Source organism: Crocuta crocuta, unplaced genomic scaffold (genome assembly GCF_008692635.1).
Source record: "Crocuta crocuta isolate KB4526 unplaced genomic scaffold, BGI_CrCroc_1.0 scaffold318, whole genome shotgun sequence".
In the NCBI taxonomy this organism is placed as follows: Eukaryota; Metazoa; Chordata; class Mammalia; order Carnivora; family Hyaenidae; genus Crocuta; species Crocuta crocuta.
The window spans coordinates 3,057,583-3,081,498 of record NW_027531425.1 but is presented as its reverse complement, the minus strand read 5'-3'; the positions used below and the strand labels follow the sequence as shown (position 1 = coordinate 3,081,498).

At 52.8% G+C, this 23,916-nt stretch overlaps 1 protein-coding gene across 1 annotated transcript in view; it reads left to right on the top strand.

Moving 5' to 3' along the window:
• The window catches only part of PPFIA4 (PPFI scaffold protein A4), a 37,260-nt gene that overhangs the window by 10,106 nt on the left and 3,238 nt on the right, over positions 1–23,916 (top strand). Inside the window, exons 12-27 of the mRNA XM_077771977.1 lie at positions 485–576; positions 3,141–3,249; positions 4,800–5,008; positions 6,495–6,735; positions 7,181–7,216; positions 7,422–7,555; positions 7,814–7,980; positions 10,012–10,105; positions 10,586–10,667; positions 11,239–11,439; positions 12,103–12,165; positions 12,750–12,776; positions 14,701–14,876; positions 18,507–18,604; positions 19,273–19,448; positions 23,037–23,105. Of these exons, the coding sequence (XP_077628103.1) occupies positions 485–576; positions 3,141–3,249; positions 4,800–5,008; positions 6,495–6,735; positions 7,181–7,216; positions 7,422–7,555; positions 7,814–7,980; positions 10,012–10,105; positions 10,586–10,667; positions 11,239–11,439; positions 12,103–12,165; positions 12,750–12,776; positions 14,701–14,876; positions 18,507–18,604; positions 19,273–19,448; positions 23,037–23,105 (1,974 nt within the window). The remainder of the gene's footprint in view (positions 1–484; positions 577–3,140; positions 3,250–4,799; positions 5,009–6,494; positions 6,736–7,180; positions 7,217–7,421; positions 7,556–7,813; positions 7,981–10,011; positions 10,106–10,585; positions 10,668–11,238; positions 11,440–12,102; positions 12,166–12,749; positions 12,777–14,700; positions 14,877–18,506; positions 18,605–19,272; positions 19,449–23,036; positions 23,106–23,916) is intronic.

Sequence of the window (23,916 nt, the reverse complement as noted above, 5' to 3'; positions counted from 1 at the left end):
ATGAAGGCCATAAGCATAGGGCATAGGGTGGGCAGCAGAGAGGCAGGGCCCAGAGAAACATTCGATGGGGCCCTCTAACCTGGTAAGGCAGGAATCCGGTGATTCTGGGAGGATTAGGCACTGTCCCTGCCGCAGCAATGTCTGTGAGGTCTGGGTGGGCACCGGGCGCCCCTCTGCTGCCCAGCCTCCATTGCCATTCCTTCGTGTGGTGGTGAGGGCTCAGCAGGCCTGTTCGGATAGAAGCCTTACCAAGATAGACCCTCTCCTGGCCCCGCCCCTCTGCCTGCCCGCTGCCGATCCGTCTGCTCCCTTTCCAGTTGGACCTCTTCTCTTGGTGTCATCTGTGGGCCTGGCCGGGAGCCCCTGGCTTTGGACTTTTCAGTACATTCTTCTGCTTCTCCCCAACTCTGCTGTCCTCTCTGTCCCTCTCTCCCCTCTCCGCCCCTCCCTGGTCCCACCCCCACCCTGGGTCTGCCTGGCACAGGGCCGCCTGTCTGAAGAGATTGAGAAGCTGCGCCAAGAGGTGGACCAGCTGAAGGGTCGAGGGGGGCCGTTTGTGGATGGCGTCCACTCCAGGTACCGGAGCACGGGAGGCTGGGCGAGCTGGGATGGGGTCCTGGATGGACCCTGAGGGAGGAGACTTCCTCCCACCAAAAGACCGCCCAGGACCTCAGGGTCCTCCTCCTATCCAGGGTGGGACACTGAGGCTCTGAGAACTTGGTCAAAGTCACCTAGCTCTCTTGGGCAGCTTAGAAGCAGCACCTGTCCTCTGAGCTGAGGGATGCTGAGAGGCAAGGAAAGACAGGATGCTCCTTCCCCAGTGCCATGGGACACAGGCCCTGCTTTCCTCGACAGAAGGCATGCCCTTGCACGGGGTCTGCTGAGTTACATGCTTGCCCATGTCCCACAGGACTTGCTCATGGAAAGTGTCTGGTTCATTCTAGTTCTTTTGAGACACCATCTTTAGGGCTCTGGAGGATTGTTGTTTGAGAGTTGAGGACCACCTAGGTTCAGGTAGCAGGCAGGGGGCGGAAGGGCAGCGTGAGATTGAAATGAGGCATCAAGGACTCCTTACTGTTGGAAGTTGACATGCCATGTCCACGGTTGGTGACATCCCTTTTTCTGAAAACATTTTAAGAGATGGTGAGTGGAGCTTTCCACCTAATATTTGAATTAGGTCCATGTTTTAGAGAACTACTGGATTTCCCCCTACATTTTGTGAAGTCGATGACATTGAACTCAGACCTCAATCCTGCCCCTACTTCTCTGCCCAGAGAGGCAGGGTGAAGACTGAAGATACTAGTAGGTTGATGCCACTCAGGGTTCATGGCTCCTGGCTGTTTTCTTTCCAAACCAAAGTGGCACAGAAGAGAGTCTCTGAGGTTCCCTTCAGTTGTGCTGTTGCCATATCAGGGGAATAGGGATCAGCTTCCCAGAAGGAAATGTACATGCGTATGTATGTGTGGAGGAGTAGGGCTTGGATTAGGGAACGGAACGTTGAACTTGAAGAAGGGAAGCCTGTGGCTGTCTGGAATAGTAGAGATGTAAGTTCCGTCTTCAAGTTCATCAGAAATTGTTGTATAGGAGTATGGAGAGGAGCAGGGAGTGGAGATAAGAAATAGTACTTGGGATTCCTCTGACTTCTTCCTTCCCATAGGTTTCTCAGAAGAGACCCCCTACCCCCCATAAATAAGATAAGACTTCGAGTATACCAAGCCATTACCACTGCTTGCTTTCCTTAATGGTTGGGAATTCTTGGCTTTGACCACAGAAATACTGGACCCATCATGGAATTGGGACTGAGTTGCAGGGGAGGAGAGGGGGATAAGCAGAAACTCCCTTTTCCCTGCAGCTGTCTTGTGCAATCCACTGTAGACTTGCCCTGTACCTTTGCCCTGGGCCCCCTCAAGGCTTCCAAATGGGGAAGGCATAGGGAAGACGTGTCACTAGGGAAGGCTTCCAGATATTCCAGAGCATCATAACTGGGATTCTGAAATCTCAGAGTTGAAATAGACCTTTGGGGTATCTCTAGCTCATGTCTCTGATATGGTGTCAGGGCATCCTGAAGCTTCCTGCGGATAGGGAGTATGCCTGGATTGAATTTTGGCTAGGGGCTCATTCCAGATTATGGGGAAACCCAAGAAATGTTGCTTAGGAGAAAACAGAGCAACAAAGACCCTCAAGATTAAAAGGACTTTTAGATACCCTTCCTTCCACAGTCTCTCAGTGCTGGGAGCTCTCCCACACCATTCCTGTCAGATGGCCCGAGAGCCACTGCTTGAATAACTCATTGATGGAGAGCTCAGCGTTTTAAATTTTTGTTTAATGTTTGTTTATTTTTGAAAGAGAGAGAGAGAGAGCACGCACCTGCATGCGAGTGAGTGGGGGAGGGGCAGAGAGAGAGGGGAGACAGAGGATCCCAAGAGGGCTCTGCATTGACAGCAGAGAGCCCAATGCAGGGCTTGAACTCACAAACTGTGAGATCATGACCTGATCTGAAGTCAGACGCTTAACCAACTGAGCCACCCAACTGCCCCTCCACCTTAAAAAAAAATTTTTTTTAAATATTTGTTAATTTTTGAGAGACAGACAGACTTTTTTAAAGCCACCAGATGCGTCACAAGCCAAATTTTACCATTATAAGGTCCTTTTTATGTTTTCTTTAAAACTTTTTTTTTGAATGTTCATTTATTTTTGAGAGAGAGAGAGAGAGAGACAAAGCACAAGCAGGAGAAGGGCAGAGAGAGGGGGAGACACAGAATCCGAAGCAGGCTCCAGGCTTTGAGCTGTCAGCACACAGCCTGATGCGGGGCTCGAACTCAAAAACTGTGAGATCGTGTGACCTGAGCCTATGTCGTAAGCTTAACTGACTGAGCCCCCCAGGAGCCCCCAAGGTGCTTCTTATGTTAAATGGAAAGCTGCCTCCCTAGAACTTTCTCCCCTGGATCATTCTGATCCCTGGGGCACCAGAGAATAAATTGAATCTCTAATTTACATGGCAGCCCTTAACCCATTTACAATGGCTCTATGCCTGCTAAGATTTCACCAAACTGAAGATCCCTTAACCCTTTGGGCCTGGTGGGTGTGAGCTGGGGCGCTCGGTCCTCAGGGCTGGCCTTCTCTCCCCCTGAACACTCAAGGTCGCATATGGGCAGCGCAGCAGACGTGCGGTTCTCCTTGAGCACAGCCACCCACGCGCCCTCAGGTCTGCACCGCCGCTACTCGGCACTGCGGGAGGAGTCTGCTAAGGTGAGGGGTGGAGTGGTGAGTGTGTGGGGGGGGTCTCCCCAGGGAGTTTGGGGTCAGTTCGGCCGCGTGCCTGGCTCCAGTTTCACAGACGGCTGGCGTGTGGTGCAAATCCTCCCCCTCCTGTCCCCCGTGTGGACAACAGCTGCAGCGGGGTTTGGGGCCATTGTCAGCTGCAACAGCTGTGCCCCCTCGCTTTGGCCTCCTGGTGGGCAAGCGGTAGGGGCTGGCGGGCGGCCAGCCAGTCCCCGAGGCCCCACTGAAGCGTGTGCACGTGTGCCTGGGTGTGCAGGCGTGTGTTTCTGGTGGCCAGGGTGGGAGATGCAGGGGTGGGGTGGAATTGACAAGCTTTCTGGAACGAAAGCTGTGGTTTATGGGGGAGTTGAGGGAGGGACGGCAGGTTAGCTGGCCGTGGAGATGGCACCTGTAGTTTTGTGAGAAGCAGCTTCGAGTTCATGTTGAGACTGCCCCGGGGGGCCTGGGGTGGGAGGAAGGAACCGGAAAGATNGTGGGAGTGTGAATCTGCCTTAGCCCCATAATGATTAAGTGTGCTTTGTCTTGAGACCGGACCCTCTACGTGCGCTAAGGCACTACAGCATACATGTAGGGAAGGAAGGAACTCCTGGCCTGATGGGGGAGGGTTCATCTCTGCCCTTAGAAAAGCCCTAGTCTGATGGCAGCGCAGTCTTAAATGAAGGCATCTCTTTCTCTCTCCCCTCACCCTTTGCTCTTTCTGTTTTTAAGAACACAGCAGGTGCCCAGGAGCTAGAAAGGAGTCCTAAGGAGAACTTGAGGGTTTGGGTCCCAGAGGATGGGGTTAGGGCACCTCTCTGTGCCTGGTCCCTTTCCTTTTCTTCCCCTGCTTTTCTGGCTCATTCAGTTCTGTGCTCTTTCTTCTTCCGGGCCTTTGTCCACCGAAGAGGTTTGCAGGGTGACTTCTGAGAAGCCACCGCCTCTCAGGGTTGACCACAGGGCCCTGCAATGTGCTGAAACTCTGGGAGACACAAGGCAGTCAGGACTGCTTGGTTTCTCTTTGCCCCTGGATCTGGTTAGTCTTGAAGAGTTTGTGTGAATAGAAAGGGAGAGCTTACATATATTGCGTACTTTGTACCAGACACCGTGCTAAGTGCTTCACGTGCATTTCCTCATTCAGTTCTCATAATTACCTGCAGAGTAGGTACTATTACTATCGCCGTTTTACAGAGGAAGAAACTGAGGCACAGAGACGTTACACAGCTTTACCACAGTTGCACAGCAGATATTCAGGTTTCAAAGCAAGGGAGCCTCTCTCTGGAATCTGCTCCTAACCACTCTGCCACCTGGCTCCTTGAAGTGGAGTATTATTTCTTAGGCTTTATCATGCACATAAATCACCTGGGAATCTGGTTAAAACGCAGACTCTGAATCATTAAGGCCTGGGGCAGGGGCCTGAGAGTTTGCACTTCTAACGAATCCCCAGGAGCTGCTGGTGCTGCTGCTACAGGTGGGGAGGGTCCTGCTCCTCAGCCCGTCTGGTGTGTCTTCTTACTACTCTTCTCCCCTCCTTTGCTAAGGGCTGGGAGCCCTCTCCACTGCCTGGGGTGCTGGCCCCCACAGCCACCCCTGCCTTTGACAGTGACCCTGAGATCTCCGACGTGGATGAGGACGAGCCAGGGGCTCTGGTGGGCTCCGTGGATGTTGTCTCCCCCAGCGGCCACTCGGACGCCCAGACCCTGGCCATGATGCTGCAGGAGCAGCTGGATGCCATCAACGAGGAGATCAGGTGAGGGCAGGGCGGAGGGTCTGGGAGGTAACCTTGAAGGACAGGGGCCCCTTTGGGCTTGGGCACTGCAGGAAAAATTCGCATGTATTTGCTGGTCTCCAACAGCTGCACCTTGAGTCCTCAGTCTAGGGACTCTGTGTGAGGTCTCAGGCCCACTACTGGATGGAGAGGCTTGGGACCTCAGATCGACTTCTCAGACTTCATTTCCCTTCCTAGGGCTCAGGAGGCTGTGTTCCTGCAGCTCCTGTGGCTAAATGTAATCGCTAAACGCCCAGTCCCCACTTACCGAGGTCATCTCAGGGTGAGAGCTCTGTATAAATGCGCTTGTCAGTCTTACTAGTCTCTCAGGGAGGCAGCATGATTGCCATGTTACAGACAAGGGAACAGAAACCAGACAGGTTGAGTGATTTGCCCAAAGCCACACAGTTAGTGGCAGAGCGAGGATTCAGAGTCAGGTCTATGCTCGGTGCACTGTAGCATGCCTTCCGTCCTTCATGAGGCAGCAAGCAGACACCAGTGATGGGAAAGTCATTAGGCCCTGTACTCTACCCGGCCTTTGTAGGGGGTTAGTAATGTTTATGACCAACGGCAAGGGAAAATCTGAGCTGGACTCCATCAGAACTCTACAGGGCTGTAAGGGGCATCTGGTTCAGTGGCTCCCACACTTTTGGGTTTCACAGACCAATTAAAAAGGACACATCACTCACACATGCATGCACACACACACCGGAGGGTGATAACATAGGGCCGCCAACCTTTATTCTGCAAAGGAAAATAGGAATGGTTCCTATCACAACCATTGTACAAAAGAAAGGGCATTTTAACATTCCCTAGTGTTGGAAGACATACTGTCAGGACAAAGATGAGCCCGGCTTCTGGAGGACAGTAGGCATTGTTACATCAGCGCAGGCGCGTGCTCATGAGGGTGCGCTTGCGCTCCTCTCTGAGCGCTCCCCCTCCCCCTCCACCCCAGTGTCAGCAGTTTTCTCATTTTTCTGTAGAACAGGGAAAATGACTTCATCGAGGTCATTGTCAGTTTAAGGACCTGGGTTTGGAAACTGCTGGCCCGGCCCCTCCTGATGTTGGCTAAATGGGGAAACTGAGGCCAGAGAGCCTGACTCAGGGTTGCCCGCGTAGTTAGTGGTAGGTCAAGAATTCTGCCTCTCAGGATGGCTTGTATGCCACTGACTAAACACCTCCTTCCCCCGCAACTTGTTTTGTTAAACTGGGGAGTTTTGTTACATGAGGCCAGCTGATGAGAGAGAGAGAGAGAGAAAGAGAGAGAGCAATGTTTCTGAGCTGCTGTGGGCAGGGCCAGTTGTATTGACGAGGCCTGGCATGTCCCGGCAATGCCAGAGACAGTGCGGCTCCCCTGTCCCAGGCACTGCCTTCTGCCTGGGGTCACGGGGTGGTGAGCACAGACGCTGCTGGCACCTGCCTCCTCTGGGCCCTGCAGGGGCCACGAATCAAGGTCTGGTTTCCCCAGGATGATCCAGGAAGAGAAGGAGTCCACGGAGCTCCGTGCTGAGGAGATTGAGACCCGTGTGACCAGCGGCAGTATGGAGGCCTTAAACCTGACCCAGCTGCGCAAACGTGGTTCCATCCCCACCTCTCTGACCGCCTTGTCCCTGGCCAGCGCGTCCCCTCCGCTCAGTGGCCGCTCCACACCTAAGCTCACCTCCCGCAGTGCAGCCCAGGACCTGGACCGGATGGGGGTCATGACCCTGGTGAGACCCTCGGGGCAGTTGACGAGCAGCACGCAGTCATTGCTGGGCTCTGCGTTGGGGGCTGGCTGAGGGGAGCTGCTAAGGCCTGGGAGGGCTCCCTCCCTCTCTGTTGGGGCTTCTTCCCATGATGTGTGCAGACCCCGGCATGTCAGGCCACCAACATGTCCTTCTGGGTTTGGAAAGGGCCTGTCCTATCTTCCTGAACCCTGTCTCTTGGATAAGCACAGAATGTGTAAGAAACGCGCCCCCTGCCCATACCTCTCCCTTTCTGCCAGAGGTAGCCTTGACTTTATCAGGCCAGCTTTTTTCTGCTGTCGCATTCTCTCCAGGCCTGAGTGGGGCACTGAATCCTATCTCTCATCCTAAGACCACGAGACTCCCCTTGGGGTTAGCTTCCGGGCATTCAGAGGGTGATTCTGAGCTCACCCTTCACTCTCTCTTCCAGCCCAGTGACTTAAGAAAGCATAGGAGGAAGCTGCTGGTGAGTGCTGCCTGAGGACCCAGGTACTAACGGGTTAATTCTCCCAGGCCCTTCCCTTTTGGCCTCTCTCCCCTGGGCCCTTGAGTCTGAGTCTGGGCTCAGAGAGGCCCCAGGGTTTCTCCAAGCTCCTCTGCCTCCGTCCGGGCTGGGTAGGCAGGCCCCAGCTCTCGCCCTCTATCCCCTGACGGCTTCACTGTCTGTTCAGTCGCCAGTGTCTCGGGAAGAGAGCCGGGAGGATAAAGCCACCATAAAATGTGAGACTTCTCCTCCTTCCTCACCCAGGACGCTGCGGCTGGAGAAGCTTGGCCACCCAGCCCTGAGCCAGGAAGAAGGCAAAAGGTAAGTGGCCCTGGCCCCACCTTGAGTCTCTCTGCTGCCAGGGTCATGTCATCTCTGTTTCAAGAGAACATCTCCCTTCTCTTTGAAACGCCATCATGGAAGGACATTCCCACATCTCCTTTGGTCACCTGCTCTGATCATAGCCCCTCCCCCCCCCACTTCCTGTTAAGCTCTTCCTGAGGTCTAACTTCCCTGATTCCTGTTATAATTAAAGTACATCTCTTTTCCTTCCACCCGCTCCTGGCTGTCATCCTGTAGTGCTTTGGAGGATCAGGGCAGCAACCCCAGCAGCAGCAACAGCAGCCAGGACTCCTTGCACAAGGGTGCCAAGCGCAAGGGCATCAAGTCGTCCATCGGCCGCCTGTTCGGGAAGAAGGAGAAGGGCCGGCTGATCCAGCTGAGCCGAGATGGAGCCACGGGCCATGGTCTCTGTCCGCTTCCTAGCGAATGGGTGCAAGGGGAGGGGCCAGAGCAGGAGGGTGTGCTCGGACCCAGCCTTTTCCCGCTGCCTCCCAGGGGCCAGCGGGTGGAAGGCACAGCCAGGCAGATTTCAGCTCCGGAGGGCAGCTGTTTTCCGTGAGAGCCCTGGGCTGCCTCAGGAGGGGCTGGCACCCGCCACTAGAAAGTCCAGGCTGCAGTGGGGGAAGGGGGTGGTATTTATTTGGAGTGACTTGGAAGGGATTCCTTTCTGGAGCGAGAGATTTGCCCTCTGAGGTTTCTTCCAGTTTGGAGGTTTTCTGGCGTTCTCAGGGCTTTTGGGAGGAATTTCTTGGTTCTCTCTTTAGGAGCGTCAGTTCTTGATTAGAACTTATTTCTAGTATATCTGACCTGCAGGATGCAACATATCATAATGCCTAATTCTGGCCTCATAGACATTATATTCGCGTAAATGCTTGGGGAAGAGCGTTACCACCTCTGTGCTAATATAAAGTTCTTGTACATGCTTGGCACGTGGTAGGTACATGATAAATGTCAGCTGGTTTCCTTTCCTTATTCCCCTGCCTCCTGTTTTTCCTCATCTGTTCAGTCATTTCTTTCAGCATTTATTGAGTAACTGCTGAATACAAGGTTTAGTGTTGGGTGTTGCAATAGTAGACCATTCCTTCAAGGAGCTATTATTATGCTCCAATGTAATGATAGTGATGACAGTGTAATGATAGCGATATGTTTAGGGTGCTTCTGGAACTCAGAACTCAACCGTGGAGTGGTAGGGATGCCAGCAGTGGCTTCCTCTGCTAGGTGACAGCTGGGCTGATGCCTGAAGGCTGAGTAGTAATGAGCCAAGCTAAGAGTTGTATGTGAGGGAACTGGGGTTCTGGGAAAGGCAGCTTCTGGGTGCAAGCGCTTTGTTTGCAATGGAGTCTTGTCAAAGTGGGGAAGAAAAGGGTGGGAGGCATGGAGGATATAGATGGCTTTGGACCCCAGGCTGGTGCCAGCTCATAAGGGCCTTGAGAAGTTCCCCCAAGGCCGTGGGAGCATTGACAATTACAGGCAGGGGGACCCGATCAACTAGAAGAAAGGAGCCTTTGAACCCAGAGGCATAATTAGAACTTCTTGCAGCTCAGGGAAGGTGTGAATCAGAACGGTGTATGAATCAGACAGTAGCTAGCTGGGTGAGGGGGAGGAGGAAAGGCAGACACCTTTCCCCTGGGAGGGGAATGAGGTGGAGCGCCCCGCCCCCAGCGCACAGGGGTGCAGGGAGTAGGGGAGCTGGCCACAGATGGGGCTGGGAGGGAGTCAAGAAGGTCTGATCTGTGGAAGGGGCATTCTGTGTGAAGTCTCATGGTTTTCTACACTCCCCGCAGCACAGTGGCACCTAAGATAGCATGTCACCTTGTTTTCAGGATTATCCACACCCACTGCTGTCCGTGCTGCATAGAGTGACCAGAACTTAATGAATTCTAAGATGTTGCCCCTGCCATGAGCTCTGTGGGTCTGTTCAGGAGATCCTTATAGAAGAAGACAGAGCTGGGAATGTTCCCTTTTGTGGTTTGTGCAAGTGTGCCCCCTGAGACAGAGGCTGGGAGGCACATCTCTTAGTGTGCCCATTTCCCCACCCCAACTGGATCAGGCTAATTCTCTGAGCCCGTAGCCCACTCGTGTGGCTCTCTGGGTTTCCTTCGCACCCCCGTTTGAAGGAGGGATACATTCTGTCTAGGTTTTCGTTGCTGTAAGGGTGTGACAGCTTGGGTCCACTGGGCTGGAAAACGCCTCCAGGGCTGGGACTCCCAGGGCAGACTCTCTGGGCTGGTTGACCCATTTGATGCCATTGTGGGGCTGCCTGGATGTAGGGACATCGAGCGGAAGCTCCAGGAATAGTGGATGGTCCCATGAGGCCTCTGGGGTTGCTATACACTGAGGTTGCTATACAGCTGCTGGTCTGCTCCCCAATCCTGGCCGAGGGCATGGGAGGAGAAGGAGAGGGCCTGGCCGACATGATACCTCTTCCCTTCCAGTTACGCTGACAGACTCCGAGCTTGGTCTGCAGGAGCCCATGGTGCCTGCCAAGCTGGGGACCCAGGCAGAGAAGGACCGGCGACTGAAGAAGAAGTAAGAGCCACAGGCCAGGGTCTGCCGGGGTGGCATCCAGCCCCTCACCCACTTGGCCTGTCACGGGACTGAGCTCAGACAGCCAGAGCCTAACAAGGCCCTTTCTGAACTGAGCTGGCCTGATCTACATGGGCACATCGGGGGCTGGGCGGTGATTCTTAGGACAACCCGCTGGGAGAAGGAGGCTGGGGGGCCGTGGGAGAGTGACCCTGGCCCTGTGGGTCCCTGGCAGAGCGGACGACAATGCCTATGGGTCAGGCCATGCGCAAAGTAAGAGCCTCCCCTTGCCATGTGGGGATGGAGGGGACTTCCTGCCCCATGTCTTGGTGTCATACTGCTTCAGGCATGGAGCAGGGGTGGTGACCCAGTGTGGGGGAGTAGCGTTGTGGGAGTCGCACTCAGCACGGCCACGGTCTCAGCAGCGAGCATGGTTGAGAGCCAAGGAGACACTTGTGAGTCTTTTGTTCCTCTCTCCCCAAGACACCAGCTGCTTGAAGATGCTCGCAGGAAAGGCACGCCCTTTGCCCAGTGGGACGGCCCTACTGTGGTCTCCTGGCTGGAGGTAAGTCTGGGCAAAGGGCGCCTCACTCAGAGGCCCGGTGGTAAGGGTGGGACAAAGATTCCTCTGTAGGTAGAGGGGTGGTGTCCCTCGGACTTCCCCAGCCTGTTTCTCCCCTGCCCCGTGCACATGTGCCACACCTGGCATTTAGCCTCATGCCCTTCCCCAGCAGGTGCACCTACCAGTTACTTTGGGGGGCAGAACTGATGCCATTTACCGATGATGTCTTGCAGGCAGCTTGGGTTGGACAAGGGGAACTGAGCGTCACCGAGCCACAGGCTTCCACGGGCAATTTGACTCTTCCCATAGGCTGTCCCCGGGAGCTAAGCACCCATATGATGTTGGGAACATCTCCTCCTATTCTCAGGCCTCAGATTTTCCATCTGTAAAATGGGAAAGAGAGGCATTTGGTGATTGTCAGCTCCACATTTCTAAGTTCTCTTGCTCTGCGTTTGCTAGTTTGAGTCCGTGGAGGAGGTCTGGCCCTACCCCCTTGGTATTGTCAAGCTCTTGGCAGTGGGGCCCAGATCTTGGGGGAAGGAGCTGAATTTACCCCCTCTGCCCGTATCTGCAGCTCTGGGTGGGGATGCCCGCCTGGTACGTGGCAGCCTGCCGGGCCAACGTCAAGAGCGGGGCCATCATGTCGGCCCTGTCAGACACAGAGATCCAACGCGAGATTGGCATCAGCAATGCCCTGCACCGGCTCAAGCTCCGGCTGGCCATCCAGGAGATGGTGTCGTTGACCAGCCCCTCTGCCCCGCCTACCTCCAGGACGGTGAGTGGCCTCTCCCTCACCTGGGAGGTTTTCAGAAGCCCTGGAATGGTATTTGCAAAGTTTCCCATTGGTCTTTGGGAAAATAGTAGCTTGATTCCTGCCCTTTACTTCCAGTCCCCTCAGAGGGCTCCACTTGATCTCCAGGAGGGGCTGACGTTCATTCCAGAAAAATCCCAGAAGCGTGGTTCTCTGCCCTACTCAGTCAACAACCACACATCTCTGGGCAGTTTCCAAGACAGGGCTTCTGGGGTTCATGTTGCCGGATTCAGGGAGGCAGAGGGGATAGGGCATTTGTGCATTCTGTCCTGGTGTTCCGAGCTCTCCACAAGAACGCAGTCTACTCCATGAACCCGCAGGGTACAATCTTCTATTACTACCTATCTCTTGGATTGGGATCAGCTGGTGTTCCAGATCTGTACCACTCATTCATATCCCTTCGGGAAAAGTCTGTTGAGCATTTCTTGGTTCCAGGCACTGTGTCGAGTGTGGATACAGTCATACAGGGGTTGCTCTGAGCCACACAGTACACAGGGCTGGGGGCTGGGCCTGTGGGAGGACTCCGGGGAAGGGATGTTTGTCCTTGCCTTTGGGGTTCCCAGCCTCAAGGGGATCTTGGGGACCCACACGCAGGACCAGCTAGCTAGGTTTCCTCTCTGCCTACAGTCTTCTGGAAATGTGTGGGTCACCCATGAAGAGATGGAAACTCTGGCAACACCCACCAAAACAGTGAGTCTGGCCCTGGGCCCGGGCTTAGGGCTGATGATCCCCACGAGGATGAAGGGGAAGGTTTGGGAAGTCAGAGGGGGTTGCAGCCGATCTATCGTGAGATTGGTATCCTTGATGTACGTTGGGTTCTGTTCTCAGGGTGGTGGGTTGGGGAGAAAGAGGTGGGAATGAGAACAGCTTCTGTGTGTTGGGGGATTCATCCCGGGGGGTCTCCAAGGCCACTGGGGAAGAGCTGGCCTTGGGAGTGCTGTGCCCTGCTGTGGGCCACAGAGTCCTTGCCTTGTGCTGATCCTCGGTGGAGGAATGGGGAGTGGGAGTGCCTGGCCCCTTGTGGGGCTGTGAGCCAAGCCAGGGAGGTGTGGGAGCCTGTTTTTGCCACACATACATTTGCTCCCCCCTCACTACAAACATGGGCACATGCACCAGCCTTTATATTCTCACCTGACCATCCCAACAAGCTCTCCTAGTCACCCTCCCAGCCACTGGTGTGTCTGCTCCCTCTTCTCAACGGGGCTCAGGGTAGATGCTTCCGGGTTCCTTGACTTTGCCTGTTTCCCCTGACATGCTGCACTGTTTCCTGCTAGGACAGTGAGGAGGGCAGCTGGGCTCAGGTAAGACCCCCTTCCCTGTCCGGAACCACCGCCCAGGAGTTCAGGACAGTATTTTCCCAACAGGCTCTCTGTCCTACAGGACTCCCTGAGTCCCAGTCTATTTTTGTCCCTCTTCTCATGAAAAGCCCTGGACAGGTTTCTCATCCTGCTAAAGCACCCTCCCTCCTCATTGCCCCGTAGCTTCTGGTTTCTCAGGATGGCAGGTATGGAGTCTTGGAGGGTGTGCTCCCAGCATGCCTTCCTCTTCCCCTCTCTTCCTAGGAACCCGGAGACTGAGATTGGTACAAACCCTCTTCCTCGCCCCATCCCTTTCAGGGGGCACTGCGGTGATCTGGGCAAAGACCTTTTTTTTTTTTTTTTTTAAATATTTTTATTTATAGGAGAGAGAGAGACAGCGTGAGCAGGGGAGGGTCAGAGAGAGAGGGAGTCACAGACTGAAACAGGCTCCAGGCTCTGAGCTGGCAGTCAGCACAGAGCCCGACGCGGGGCTCGAACCCACGAACCGCGAGATCATGACCTAAGCGAAAGTCGGACGCTTAACCAACTAAGCCACCCAGGCGCCCCTGGGCAAAGACCTTTTACTCATTCGCTCAGTGGGCAAATATTTTATTGAGCAGTTCTATGGATCAGGCCTTTCTAGGCTCTCTGGATATAGAAGTGGACAAACTAAGTCCCACAGAACTTAGATTCTAGAGGAGAGATGGGCCGTGAGCACATAAACCCATCAGTGAACAGTCTGTCACACGGATCTCCGTGCCGTCAAGCAGCACAGGGAAAGCCATCAACTGGGGCCTGGGCAGACTGTAGCGTATATTCACAGAGTAAAATAGTCAGCAGAGGAGATGGATGAATTTTAGAAATGTAATATCAAGTGAAAAATCCAAGTCCCAAAAGATTCATAGAATTTTATACTAAAACTCAAAAACAAGCAAACTTAATATGTTTCTTAGAGAAATACGCATTGGTGATTGTTAAGACTGTAAAAATTTGTTTTCAAGCAAGGGCGTGATAGATCACGCAGCACAGCAATTACCTCTAGAGGGGCAGCAGGGGGCTGGACGGGGAAGGACAGTGTAAGGTGGACGCAACCATGTGGTAACGGGGCTGGTGTCCATCAACGTTAACTTCATTCATTTCTGTTTAACAGCAAACATATGCTATGTTGATTTTTATGTGTCTAACGTTTTCATTTTAAAAGATAAAATAAGTTTTTCAACCTCAAAACATCAAGTAGGGTAAGGAAACAGAGTGACGGAGGGTTGTGTTCATATGGTCTTTCTAAGGATAGGTGGCCAGGGAAGTCCCTGCTATCAGTGGGAGGTGACAGCCAGACAGAGCAGGTGGGGAGGGTCACCGGGCCATGTAGGGTGCTTGAGAAAGCATCAGACAAGGGGCCCTGGGGAATTCCTGGAGTGGACACCAGACCTCAGAGAACGGAGTGCTTGCTGTTCAGATGGTATCCATCAGCCTGTAGCTTTTGGCGTCGTTAGTCAATATGTAACTCTTCTGTAGATGGGTGAGCCAGTTTCCCAAGTGAGACTAGCTTTTTTTTTTTTTGCTGTTCTGCGGGTCCTCTGTAACTTGGCCTGTCCCCTGGGTGCAGTGGGCTGAGAACCAGGAAGGCAGGTCTGCCACACAATACCACAAATGCGTTCCTGAGTCGACAGGAAGGACTTCATATTATCTGCCGCCTGGATAGTTGCTTCTGTTCATTAGTGTAGATAATTGATCCATGAGTGGAACCATATCATTCTGAGATCTTAAAAAGTTCCATTTAAAATCCCCACCTCCTACCACTCCCAGCTTCTTAGTGAAAATAACCTGCCGTGGAGGATGGAGTGATGTTTCTCTCAAGTAGATATGCCAGCCGCGGCTCGCTGGCACTGCCTTCCTCGCCTACAGCTCCTCTGCCTTGTTTCCCCAGACCCTGGCCTACGGGGACATGAACCACGAGTGGATCGGGAACGAATGGCTGCCCAGCCTGGGGCTACCCCAGTACCGCAGCTACTTCATGGAGTGCCTGGTGGATGCTCGCATGCTGGACCACCTCACCAAGAAGGACCTGCGCGTCCATCTGAAGATGGTGGACAGTTTCCACCGGTGAGCAAGGCTAGAGCCCGGCACGGGTCTCCCCCCAGCCCCGGGGGCCTGTCTCCGGGAGTATAGGTGCCTCCACGTGACCTGTCTGGGCGCCAGGAGGCCTCTCCCTTGCGAAAGCCGGGTCCTTGTCTCCTTCTGCAGTTTGAAGGGGGGTTCCGTCCTCTCACCTCCAGCCCTTAAGACACAGAAAGTCATTTTTCCTTAGCTTCACTTTCTGGGAGATTGCCCCTCCTGGCTCTGAATGTCATTTCTCCGGGCTTGCCGCGTTCTCTCCGTTTTCCCTGGGAAGCCACCCCTTGAAACCAGTGTCCACTTTAGGTGTCTAAGAGGGAGGGTCTTTCTGGGCCCTTGTCCTGCCTGCACCCCAGATCTGAGCTTCTCTGCGTTGAGCCCACGCCCTTTTATCCAGGACGCCATCCAGTTCTCTCCTCCCCCTCGCGCAAAAGGTCTTCTGTTCACAAGTGTCTGTGGCAGGGGTCTCCAACTGGCAGCCCGTGGGCGGCGTTTGGCCCACAGATGTGTCGTGTTTGGCTGACACGGTATTTTAAAGATTATGAGTTTAGTTGCCAGTATTCAAACACGAGGAGATTTTACACAAGATTCTGGATGTCTGGCTCCTCTTAAAAAAAATTGGAAAATGTGTCGATACATTCCAGCCTGGGGACAGCCAGCTGGGGCTGGGGGCGGCGGCGGCCCTTCGGAGACAGGTAGACGCAGGCTCCAGGGCCCGCTTCACTCATTGCATTCCGTGCTCGACCCCAGTAGGCACTTGGGGTGGGAAGCAAGGTGGGTGCTGAGGTTCCAGGGGTCAAGGGTTGTTAGGAAGTCAAATCGCACAGGTCGCTGTTTGAGCCCCGTTCTTTGTCTTTTACCTTTAATTAATGCCTACACCGCCCCGCAGGAGAGGTATGAGCCCATCTCATGTGTTCTGAGTGCGACGCAGCTGGAAGATGGCACAGCTGGCGTTCCAACCCCGGCAAATGAGAGGGTTATGGGACAAATGTTGGGGCTGGGAGCGTGTGGCTTTTCTAGCTTCTCTTGGGGCTCCTGGAACGTCCCTTGGTCTCTCTGACTCATAAACCATGGAAGGTTAAATGCATGAGGGATCTAGTTAACCTCCCCATTTTATGGATGAGGAAACTGAGGCACAGGAAGGAGCATCTGGGATGACAGCTGAGTGCAAGTCTCCTGACACCAAGTTTGGCCCTCTTGCCACCACACTGCAGAGCCTTCGATGCTGGAACTTTCTACTGTGATCTCCCTTGCCATCCCCCACCCCTTCTCAGGGCTGAAAGAGAATCTTCTATCTTGGTGGGTCCGGGAAGCTGCCGGGCCTGGCTGCACCTGTCCCCTTGTCAACGACTGATAGGGCTGCCGAGAGAAGGGCCACTGCCCTGCCAGCTGGGATGTCCCTGGGCCGCTGGAGGACCAGTCTGCTCGGCCCCACCCAGCATTATGGAAGTCTGCCTGGCGGCCCTCTGCCCAGGCCCCAGGAGAGCCTCAGCCTGCATTCATCGTTCCAGAGTCAGCTCCACATCTCGAGTATTTAAGGGATCCTAAAGCACATCCACGCCCTTTGCTTCAGCTATGTGTATACCTGCTTTTATTCCACCTAACATTCCATAAAGCGTGTTCTTACGTCTTTAAAAGTTATTTTAAATCATAATTACTATGATGAGAAAAAGATATTTCAAAACTCTCCTTTTAATGGAGTGTCACCAGGTCCCTCAGCCAGGTGGTTACAGAATGGGGCCAATATCCTTTTTTCTTCACACCTAACTCAGCGCTTTTTCCTGAAAGCATAGTGTTCTGTTGAGCAGTTTTCCTAGAGAGGTGGCTGTCTGAGGAGAAGCAGCACACACAGCATCAGGAATGTTCTTCTGATGGTGGAACCATTGCTGAGTGCCCGGATGTTCCAGGGACTGGGCTAAGCCTTTCCACGCGCGATCACCTATAAGGCGCACGGCAGCCCGGCAGGAGAGGGGGGACCTCATCTCATGTGTGCCAAGGGCCACCAGGCTGGGGAGTGGCCCAGCTGGCATTTAAACCCAGGTTGATCCGACTTTAAAGTTTTGCTCTTCTATGCAACAGCTTTGAAAGTCCTAGGAACTGGACTGAAAATTATAGCCCGCGGGATTGGAAGGAGACAAAAGGCCTTTCTAGTTAGGAGCTGCGTGTGCTCCTGCCGCCTCCCACGGACCCAGGCTTAAACCAGTGGCTGGAGCAATGACTGGGTGCCTTGGGCCAGAAAAGAATTCCTAGAACTGGTGTCTGTGAGCTGTGAGGGATTGTTCGAGGCAGCAGGGCTGCCTGGGTAGAGCTGAGGGGGGAGAGAAGAAGGGAGCCAGCAGCAAAACTTAATTTCACAAAGCAGTGGCCACAAAATAGAGTTTGGAGGGAACGTCTGTTCCTCCATGTGATAGATGACAAAACCCAGAGAGGCTGTATGACAGGTGGTGTTCAAGTTAAGGTAGGACATTACTATGGAAGCTGCCTGCGGTGGAATGAGCTGCCTCAAGAGGCAGTGAGTTCCTTGTCATCAGAGATGTCAGGCCCAGGTGTTCATACTACTCAGAAGGATGGTACACAGGTGACACCTGCATGAGATAGGAACTTGGACCAGTGGCCTGGGGGGTTCCATCTAACCTGCAGACTCGATGGTTCTTGGTCTGGCTTAGCTACTATGTATTGAATGCTTACTATGCACCTGGTACTGTTTAAGTACTTTTAACACTTTCTGTGAACCATTTCATTTCATTCATTAAGCATTTATGGTGTTCACTAAGTACCAGATGCTATTCTAGGGGTTTGAGAAATATCAGTGAATAAAACAGAGTTGCCCTCGTGGAGTTTACATACTCACTGGGAGGGATAGACAAGGAACCATATATATATTCTATATATAAAGTATGTGAATAGATAAAAAGTCTAGAAAAAAAAAAATAGACCAAGGTTAGACCAGGATAAGGGGGATTGGGGGTATGGGCTGGGGGTAGTGATGGTGGTGTTGCAGTTTTAAATCAGGTGGACAAGGTGAGCGTTGAATTAAGAAGATGACATTTGTGCAGAAACTCCGAGGAGACAGGGGGTGAGCCATGCAGCAGATTAGGAGAAGAGTGTTCCAGGCAGAAGGAACAGCTAGTGCAAAGGCCCTGAGGCACATAGGCTAAGTGTGCCTGCTGTGTTTGAGGAAGAACAGAGGTATCACTGTACAGGGGCAAATTATGTAGCACGTGTAGGTCATTGTAAGGACTCTGAGTGAAATGGCAATACAAAGAAATATCTGTACGGATCTTTCTGTAGGATCCAGTTTTTATGGGTCAGATATCTGTAGGGTCATTCCAGTGCCTGGGGTGAGAGGGGGAATGTTGTTTCATTCAAAGAATTTCTATCAGTCAGGCCAACATCCTGACCAAGAGGGAGGACATGGGGTAGGCAGAGGAGGGGAAGTAGTTTTGGGCTGGATCACACGCAAGCCCTGGGAAAAGGAGGAGGGTGAGTGGATTGGGGTGCTTTTTGTGCTGGAAGACGCAGGCCTGGACATGCTGTGGCCAGTGCTGGATGTAGGACAGAGGTGGCAGGAATGTGGCCACACTGAGGCTCTGGCTCAGGGGGGCTGTGTACCTGCAGAACCAGTCTTCAGTATGGCATCATGTGTCTGAAGAGGCTGAATTATGACCGAAAGGAGCTGGAGAAAAGGCGAGAGGAAAGCCAGCATGAGATCAAGGGTAAGCTTAGCAGGCTCAGCGTGCTTCTTCTGAAAGACATGGGAGCAGCCTTGGGGGAGCAGATGCCTGCCTCCCTGCCCCCTGCCCTGGGTGAGTGGGGGGAGAGGGGGCATTCTGTACCTCAGGGAGCCTCCAAACCTCCGGGGAGCTCAGGGGTGTGATGAGGGAGACATAGTCCATGTGCAAAGGACGTTGTCATCTGGTGAAGAAAAAGCCCTGCCCAGTCACCTGTAACCCCACCCTACCCCCTGACAATGGCCACCACCAGTGAATCCCCTTGGACTGGCATGGGCTGGCATGGGAAAGTGCTCACAGAACTTGGGTGACCTGGGTGGCACTGGGCAGGAAAGAGAGACAAGTCTTAGAATTCTCTTCCAAGGTGGAAAATAAGGGGACCGTTCCTGCCTGGGGGCAGGGGGCGGCCCAGCCAAGGGCTCTGGGCAGAAAGCCAGGAGCCTGCTGGCCTGACCCTTGAGTCCTACAGGCTGGCAGGGATGGAGGGAGGTGGTGCTGGTTCTCCAGGAGCCCAGGTGCCAGGGAGGACAGAGAGGAGACAGAAAGCAGGGTTGACTGGAGCTCTGGGTCCAGGGAAGCCTGTTTTGGTCCCTGGAGGGGGTGTGGCCACACCTACGGTCTCTTCCTAACCCTTTTCTTGCCCCGCCCTCCAGATGTGCTGGTCTGGACCAACGACCAGGTGGTTCATTGGGTCCAGTCCATTGGGCTCCGGGATTACGCGGGAAATCTGCAGGAGAGCGGTGTGCACGGTGCCCTGCTGGCCCTGGATGAGAACTTTGACCACAACACACTGGCCCTGGTCCTCCAGATCCCCACACAGAACACCCAGGTGGGCATCCTTGTCACAAGTGAGTCTTAATCACAGCCCCCCCCTCCGCCCGACTCTCCGGCTCTACCTCCTGCCCACACATACAGGTTTACAGATTTGTTGGGGGACTGTTCTGGGGCCTGTCTATGAGGGGATCAGAGTGTCCTCAAACCTCCAAGTGGTCCCTGTGCGTAACTAGGCCACCTAGGGAGCAAGCATCCTTTACATACAGCACACCTAGCCCGGGCCCAGAATGCTGTTAAATCCCTGCCCAACCCCATCTTTGCATTTGACACTCTTCTTTAATTTTTATAAATAATTTATTTTTAGTGTAACTTAGTGTCAAGTTGGCTAACAGACAGTGTATACAGTGAGCTCTTGGTTTTGGGGTTAGATTCCCTTGGTTCACCGCTTACATACAACACCCAGTGACACTGTTTTTTCTCACTCTGCTTGTCTGACCTGCCTTTTCTTAGGGGAGAAAAGGCCTGGGGTCTGAAGGGATCAGAGAGCCCATGTCTCCTTTGTCTCCCACCCCAGAGATCTGCTCCTGGGCTCCGAGGCTTGAGAAAGCTAAATATGCTAAATAACACAGCCCAGAGCCTCTCTGTGCCAGGCGTGTGTCTCCCTGTCAACAGCTCAAATGATTAGACATCTCCTTAAATTACAGTTCATAATTATTAGGGAGCTGTCATCCAAGACTGTATGTAAACTCTCTTGAACTTATTTATGTGTTTGGCCTTTCTCGTTTTTTGTGGGTAATGGACTCCAGAAGTACTACTACCTGTTGTGGTTAGTGCTTCCTGATTTTATTTGTCCCAAATTGTGCCCCCGTCAGGCTCCCCCTGGGGAAGGGAACGGCCTCATCCCAAGTTACTAGGTTTGGTGAGGGTATGTGTATTTGACCCGTCCTCACCTTTTGTGATTTCATAAACCCTGATTGTGTTGCCTCGGGGCTCAAGCCTTTGTCTTTCCAGACGGAGTGGTCTTAATTCTTTTAGGCTTTCCTCATATAGACTCGCCTCCGTGCCCTGATCATTTTAGCCGCCCCTGTCTGGACTGGTTGCAGCTGTCAGGTCTCTTGAAATTCAGCCACTAGAGCCGCACAAGCTATTCCGGGAGCAGATGCATTTTGGCTCGTGTGAGGGTTGTGTGGTCCTGTAATGCCAGGCGGCGTGTTGGCCTCTGGGGGATTTGGCAGCATACGGGGCCGGTGTGTCCCATAGGCCCTCGGCAGTGACCCCTCCGACCGGTCGGAATGGAGTGCACAAATCCCCAGTTCTCAATCTCTCTCTCTCTTTTTTTTTTTTTTAATTTTTAATGTTTTTATTTATTTCTAAGAGAGAGAGAGAGACAGCGTGAACAGGGGAGGGTCAGAGAGAGAGGGAGATACAGAACGTGAAGCACGCTCCAGGCTCTGAGCTAGCTGTCAGCACAGAGCCCGACGCGGGGCTTGAACCCACGAACCATGAGATCTTGAGCTGAAGTTGGAACTGAGCCACCCAGGTGCCCCATCCCCTGTTCTCTAAGAAGAGCTGGGATTCCCCTCCCCCTACGCAGTTTTTCTGTACACGCCCACCTCCAACCTCATCTGCTTTCTCACCTGCTCTCACAGCTCTGGGACATGTTTCTGATGTTTGTAAGTGTCATCCTCACCTTTCACTACCCAGAGGAGCAGTGTCATCTGGATACTTGGAAATGTATTATGCTTCTCCTTTCCCATCACTTTATGAGAATATTACGTTCTCAACACTGACGGAGACAGTCCGTATGAAGCTCCACAGTTAGCATTTCCCACCCGGAAATGGGCTTGTTATTCTCTGTCGTTTGTCTCCTGTCTCTAAATGTGTCCGGGTTTGTGGCTCGTGATGTATTTGGAAAGAACAGCAGGAGACCCCTCCGGTGCTTGCTCAACCTTTCTGCTTTTCACGACTCTTGCGTTTAGCTCCACTATGAGAGGAAGTGGGAGCTGACCCAACGTGGAATTCTTCATCAACAGTGGTTACAAATATCTGGGGGCAGTTTTTCTGAAAACTTCATTGTTTTTGGCATTTTCCAAATCACCTACTGGGTAAGGCTCCTGGGAGGCTTAGTCAAGGCCTGTACGCATAGTCAGCCCAAGGGCCACCGAGGCCTGTGATGGAGCCGTCCTCCTAATTTAAATTTTTCATGTGGAGCCTTATCAAATACATTTCTTTAATCTCAATAAACCAAATCCTCTTTATTCATGGTCTACACGCTCATTTATCCCTTGAGAAAGGTAGTAAGGCAGGATTTTCCCTCATGAACACAATATGGGGTTTTCCCCCAGTAAGGGAAGCCTGTGCACTCATGTGTTCTGTGGTCCTACTTTGTACAAAATTACTGTTTCCTAATGTGCTCCATATGACAGAATGCTGAGGTTTACAGTGTCGGTTCCAAGGGGGCACTGAGGTTTGCCTGAAGCAGCATCAGGGCTCACGGGTTAAATGCACTGAAAACCCCATCTCTGTCCTCGGGCCCTGCCGGGAGCCGCACTGGCCTCTCTGGATGGCAGTCACAGCAAGGAAATGGCAGTGTTTGCACAGCTCCTGCCATGAGAAATGAAAACTGGTATCTCCTGCTACTACTGGCTCATGTTGTGCTGGTATTGACCAGGCCTCACAATATTCCATATCAGACCCATATTCTGAACACAGATACCTCATAAGGAAAAGCATATTCCTGCCTTTACAAAAGAGATTCTAGATGAAAGCTCTACGGATGATTGTCAAAAGGCTCTTCCTGAGGGCCTTGCAGATCCAAGACTTAGGGGGTTGAGAACACAGGAATTACAACTGAGCCTGGCGAGACAAAGAGCCTAATTTAGAGTTAAGGTACAGATAAGGGCAGAACTTAAGTTAATACTTACACCTTCTCCTAATTGGTGATGTAGGGCAGTCCCTTCCCCAAGGCCTACTTTCTGCAAACACCCTCCCTTACAGGTGGCTGGGATGAGGATAGATAAGAGTAGCTAAAGCATTACCCACAAACAAAAGGCTGACACTTTTAGGGCCTCCATGGTGTTCACACATTCGGCATCAAATAGGTTTCCACAAACAACTTATTAACCAACTCAAAAACATACATTTGAGAGTCAGACAGAATGACTCTTAGCCCATCTATACACTTAACCTATGATCTAACCTTAGGGTTATTAACTTAGAACAAATATGTATGCTGTCTTTTACTAAGAATACCCTGTTAATTCTTTAGTTATAAGATTTACTTAACCTCACTATAATTGGAATAGTTCTGCAAGAATATTTCTGTAAAACCTGCTTCTGTACACTTTCCAAAGCATCTTATCACAAAGAGCTACCCATTGTAAAAATTCCTTTTTCTGATGTCATGTTATCATTTAACCTATAAATAAAGACACCGAAACCGACAGGACAGAGATGCCTGCCTGGTGATCAGAAAGGATCTCGGGGCTCTCTCATTCTCTTTCGCCGACACCGTCCATCCTTCAGGGACCCCTGGACCTGTCGGAGCCGGCGCGGCCTCCGGCAGAGCCCCGATAAAACGGGGCAAGATGGCCTAGAGGTCATTGACTATGCCCCTCCCACCTCTCCCTCTTGTACCTTCCAGGCACGCCAGGTGATGGAAAGAGAGTTCAACAACCTGCTGGCCTTGGGCACAGACCGGAAACTGGATGATGTGAGTACTTGGCTATAAATTAGGGGCCTTTGGATTTGGCCATTGTTGGTTAGTTGGGTTGAAATTCCTGTTGTGCCTTCCTTGGGCCCATCATTGGTGGGGTGGCCTAAGGGAGAAGAGCTCGAGGGAATGTGGATGGTGTCAGGGAGTTGGGGAGGGGGACAGGGTGAGGCCTAGCACCAGGCCTAGAGGAGTCTCCATGAAATTCCTTGTACAAAAACTAAAGGCTTCTATATGTTGTACTTCTAGCATCTTCCAACTCTGCCCTGCCACTGTCCTAACCACGCAGGATCAGAGGTTCCCGGATAGGCCGTCTCCTTGGGATCATGCCTTTTTCTCCATTTCTCAGACCCCATATCTCAGTGCTATTGGCACAGCATGACCCCAGCCTGCTTTTTAGGATGCCCGTCCTGTCACAGTGTGGTGGTTTGGAGGCAGGTTATGCTGAGGTCCTTGAAGAACGACAGGCTTGCTCGCTTGTTCCGCGGTGCAGTTTGACACACTGGCTTGGACGTTTACTATCACTGCCTCCTCTCCAGTTTTACTCCTGAGTTACCTTCATACCACGTTAATATCCTCATCTCTTGGCCTCTTCTTGGTTCTATGAAAAAACAGCCTTTCACCTGGGTTTTGTCAGCCTGTCCCTTGAGTTTAGGCTGGACTGTGTCCCCCAAGACCTGGATGTCCTGAGCTCTAATGCTCCCATTGGAGATGCCTACCTGTTACCTGGTTACCTGTTTCCTGAGGGTGCAGCCCCCTCCTCAGCCCGCCTCTCTCCCTTTCCTCCCTCCTCCCCCCTCCCTCTCTCCAC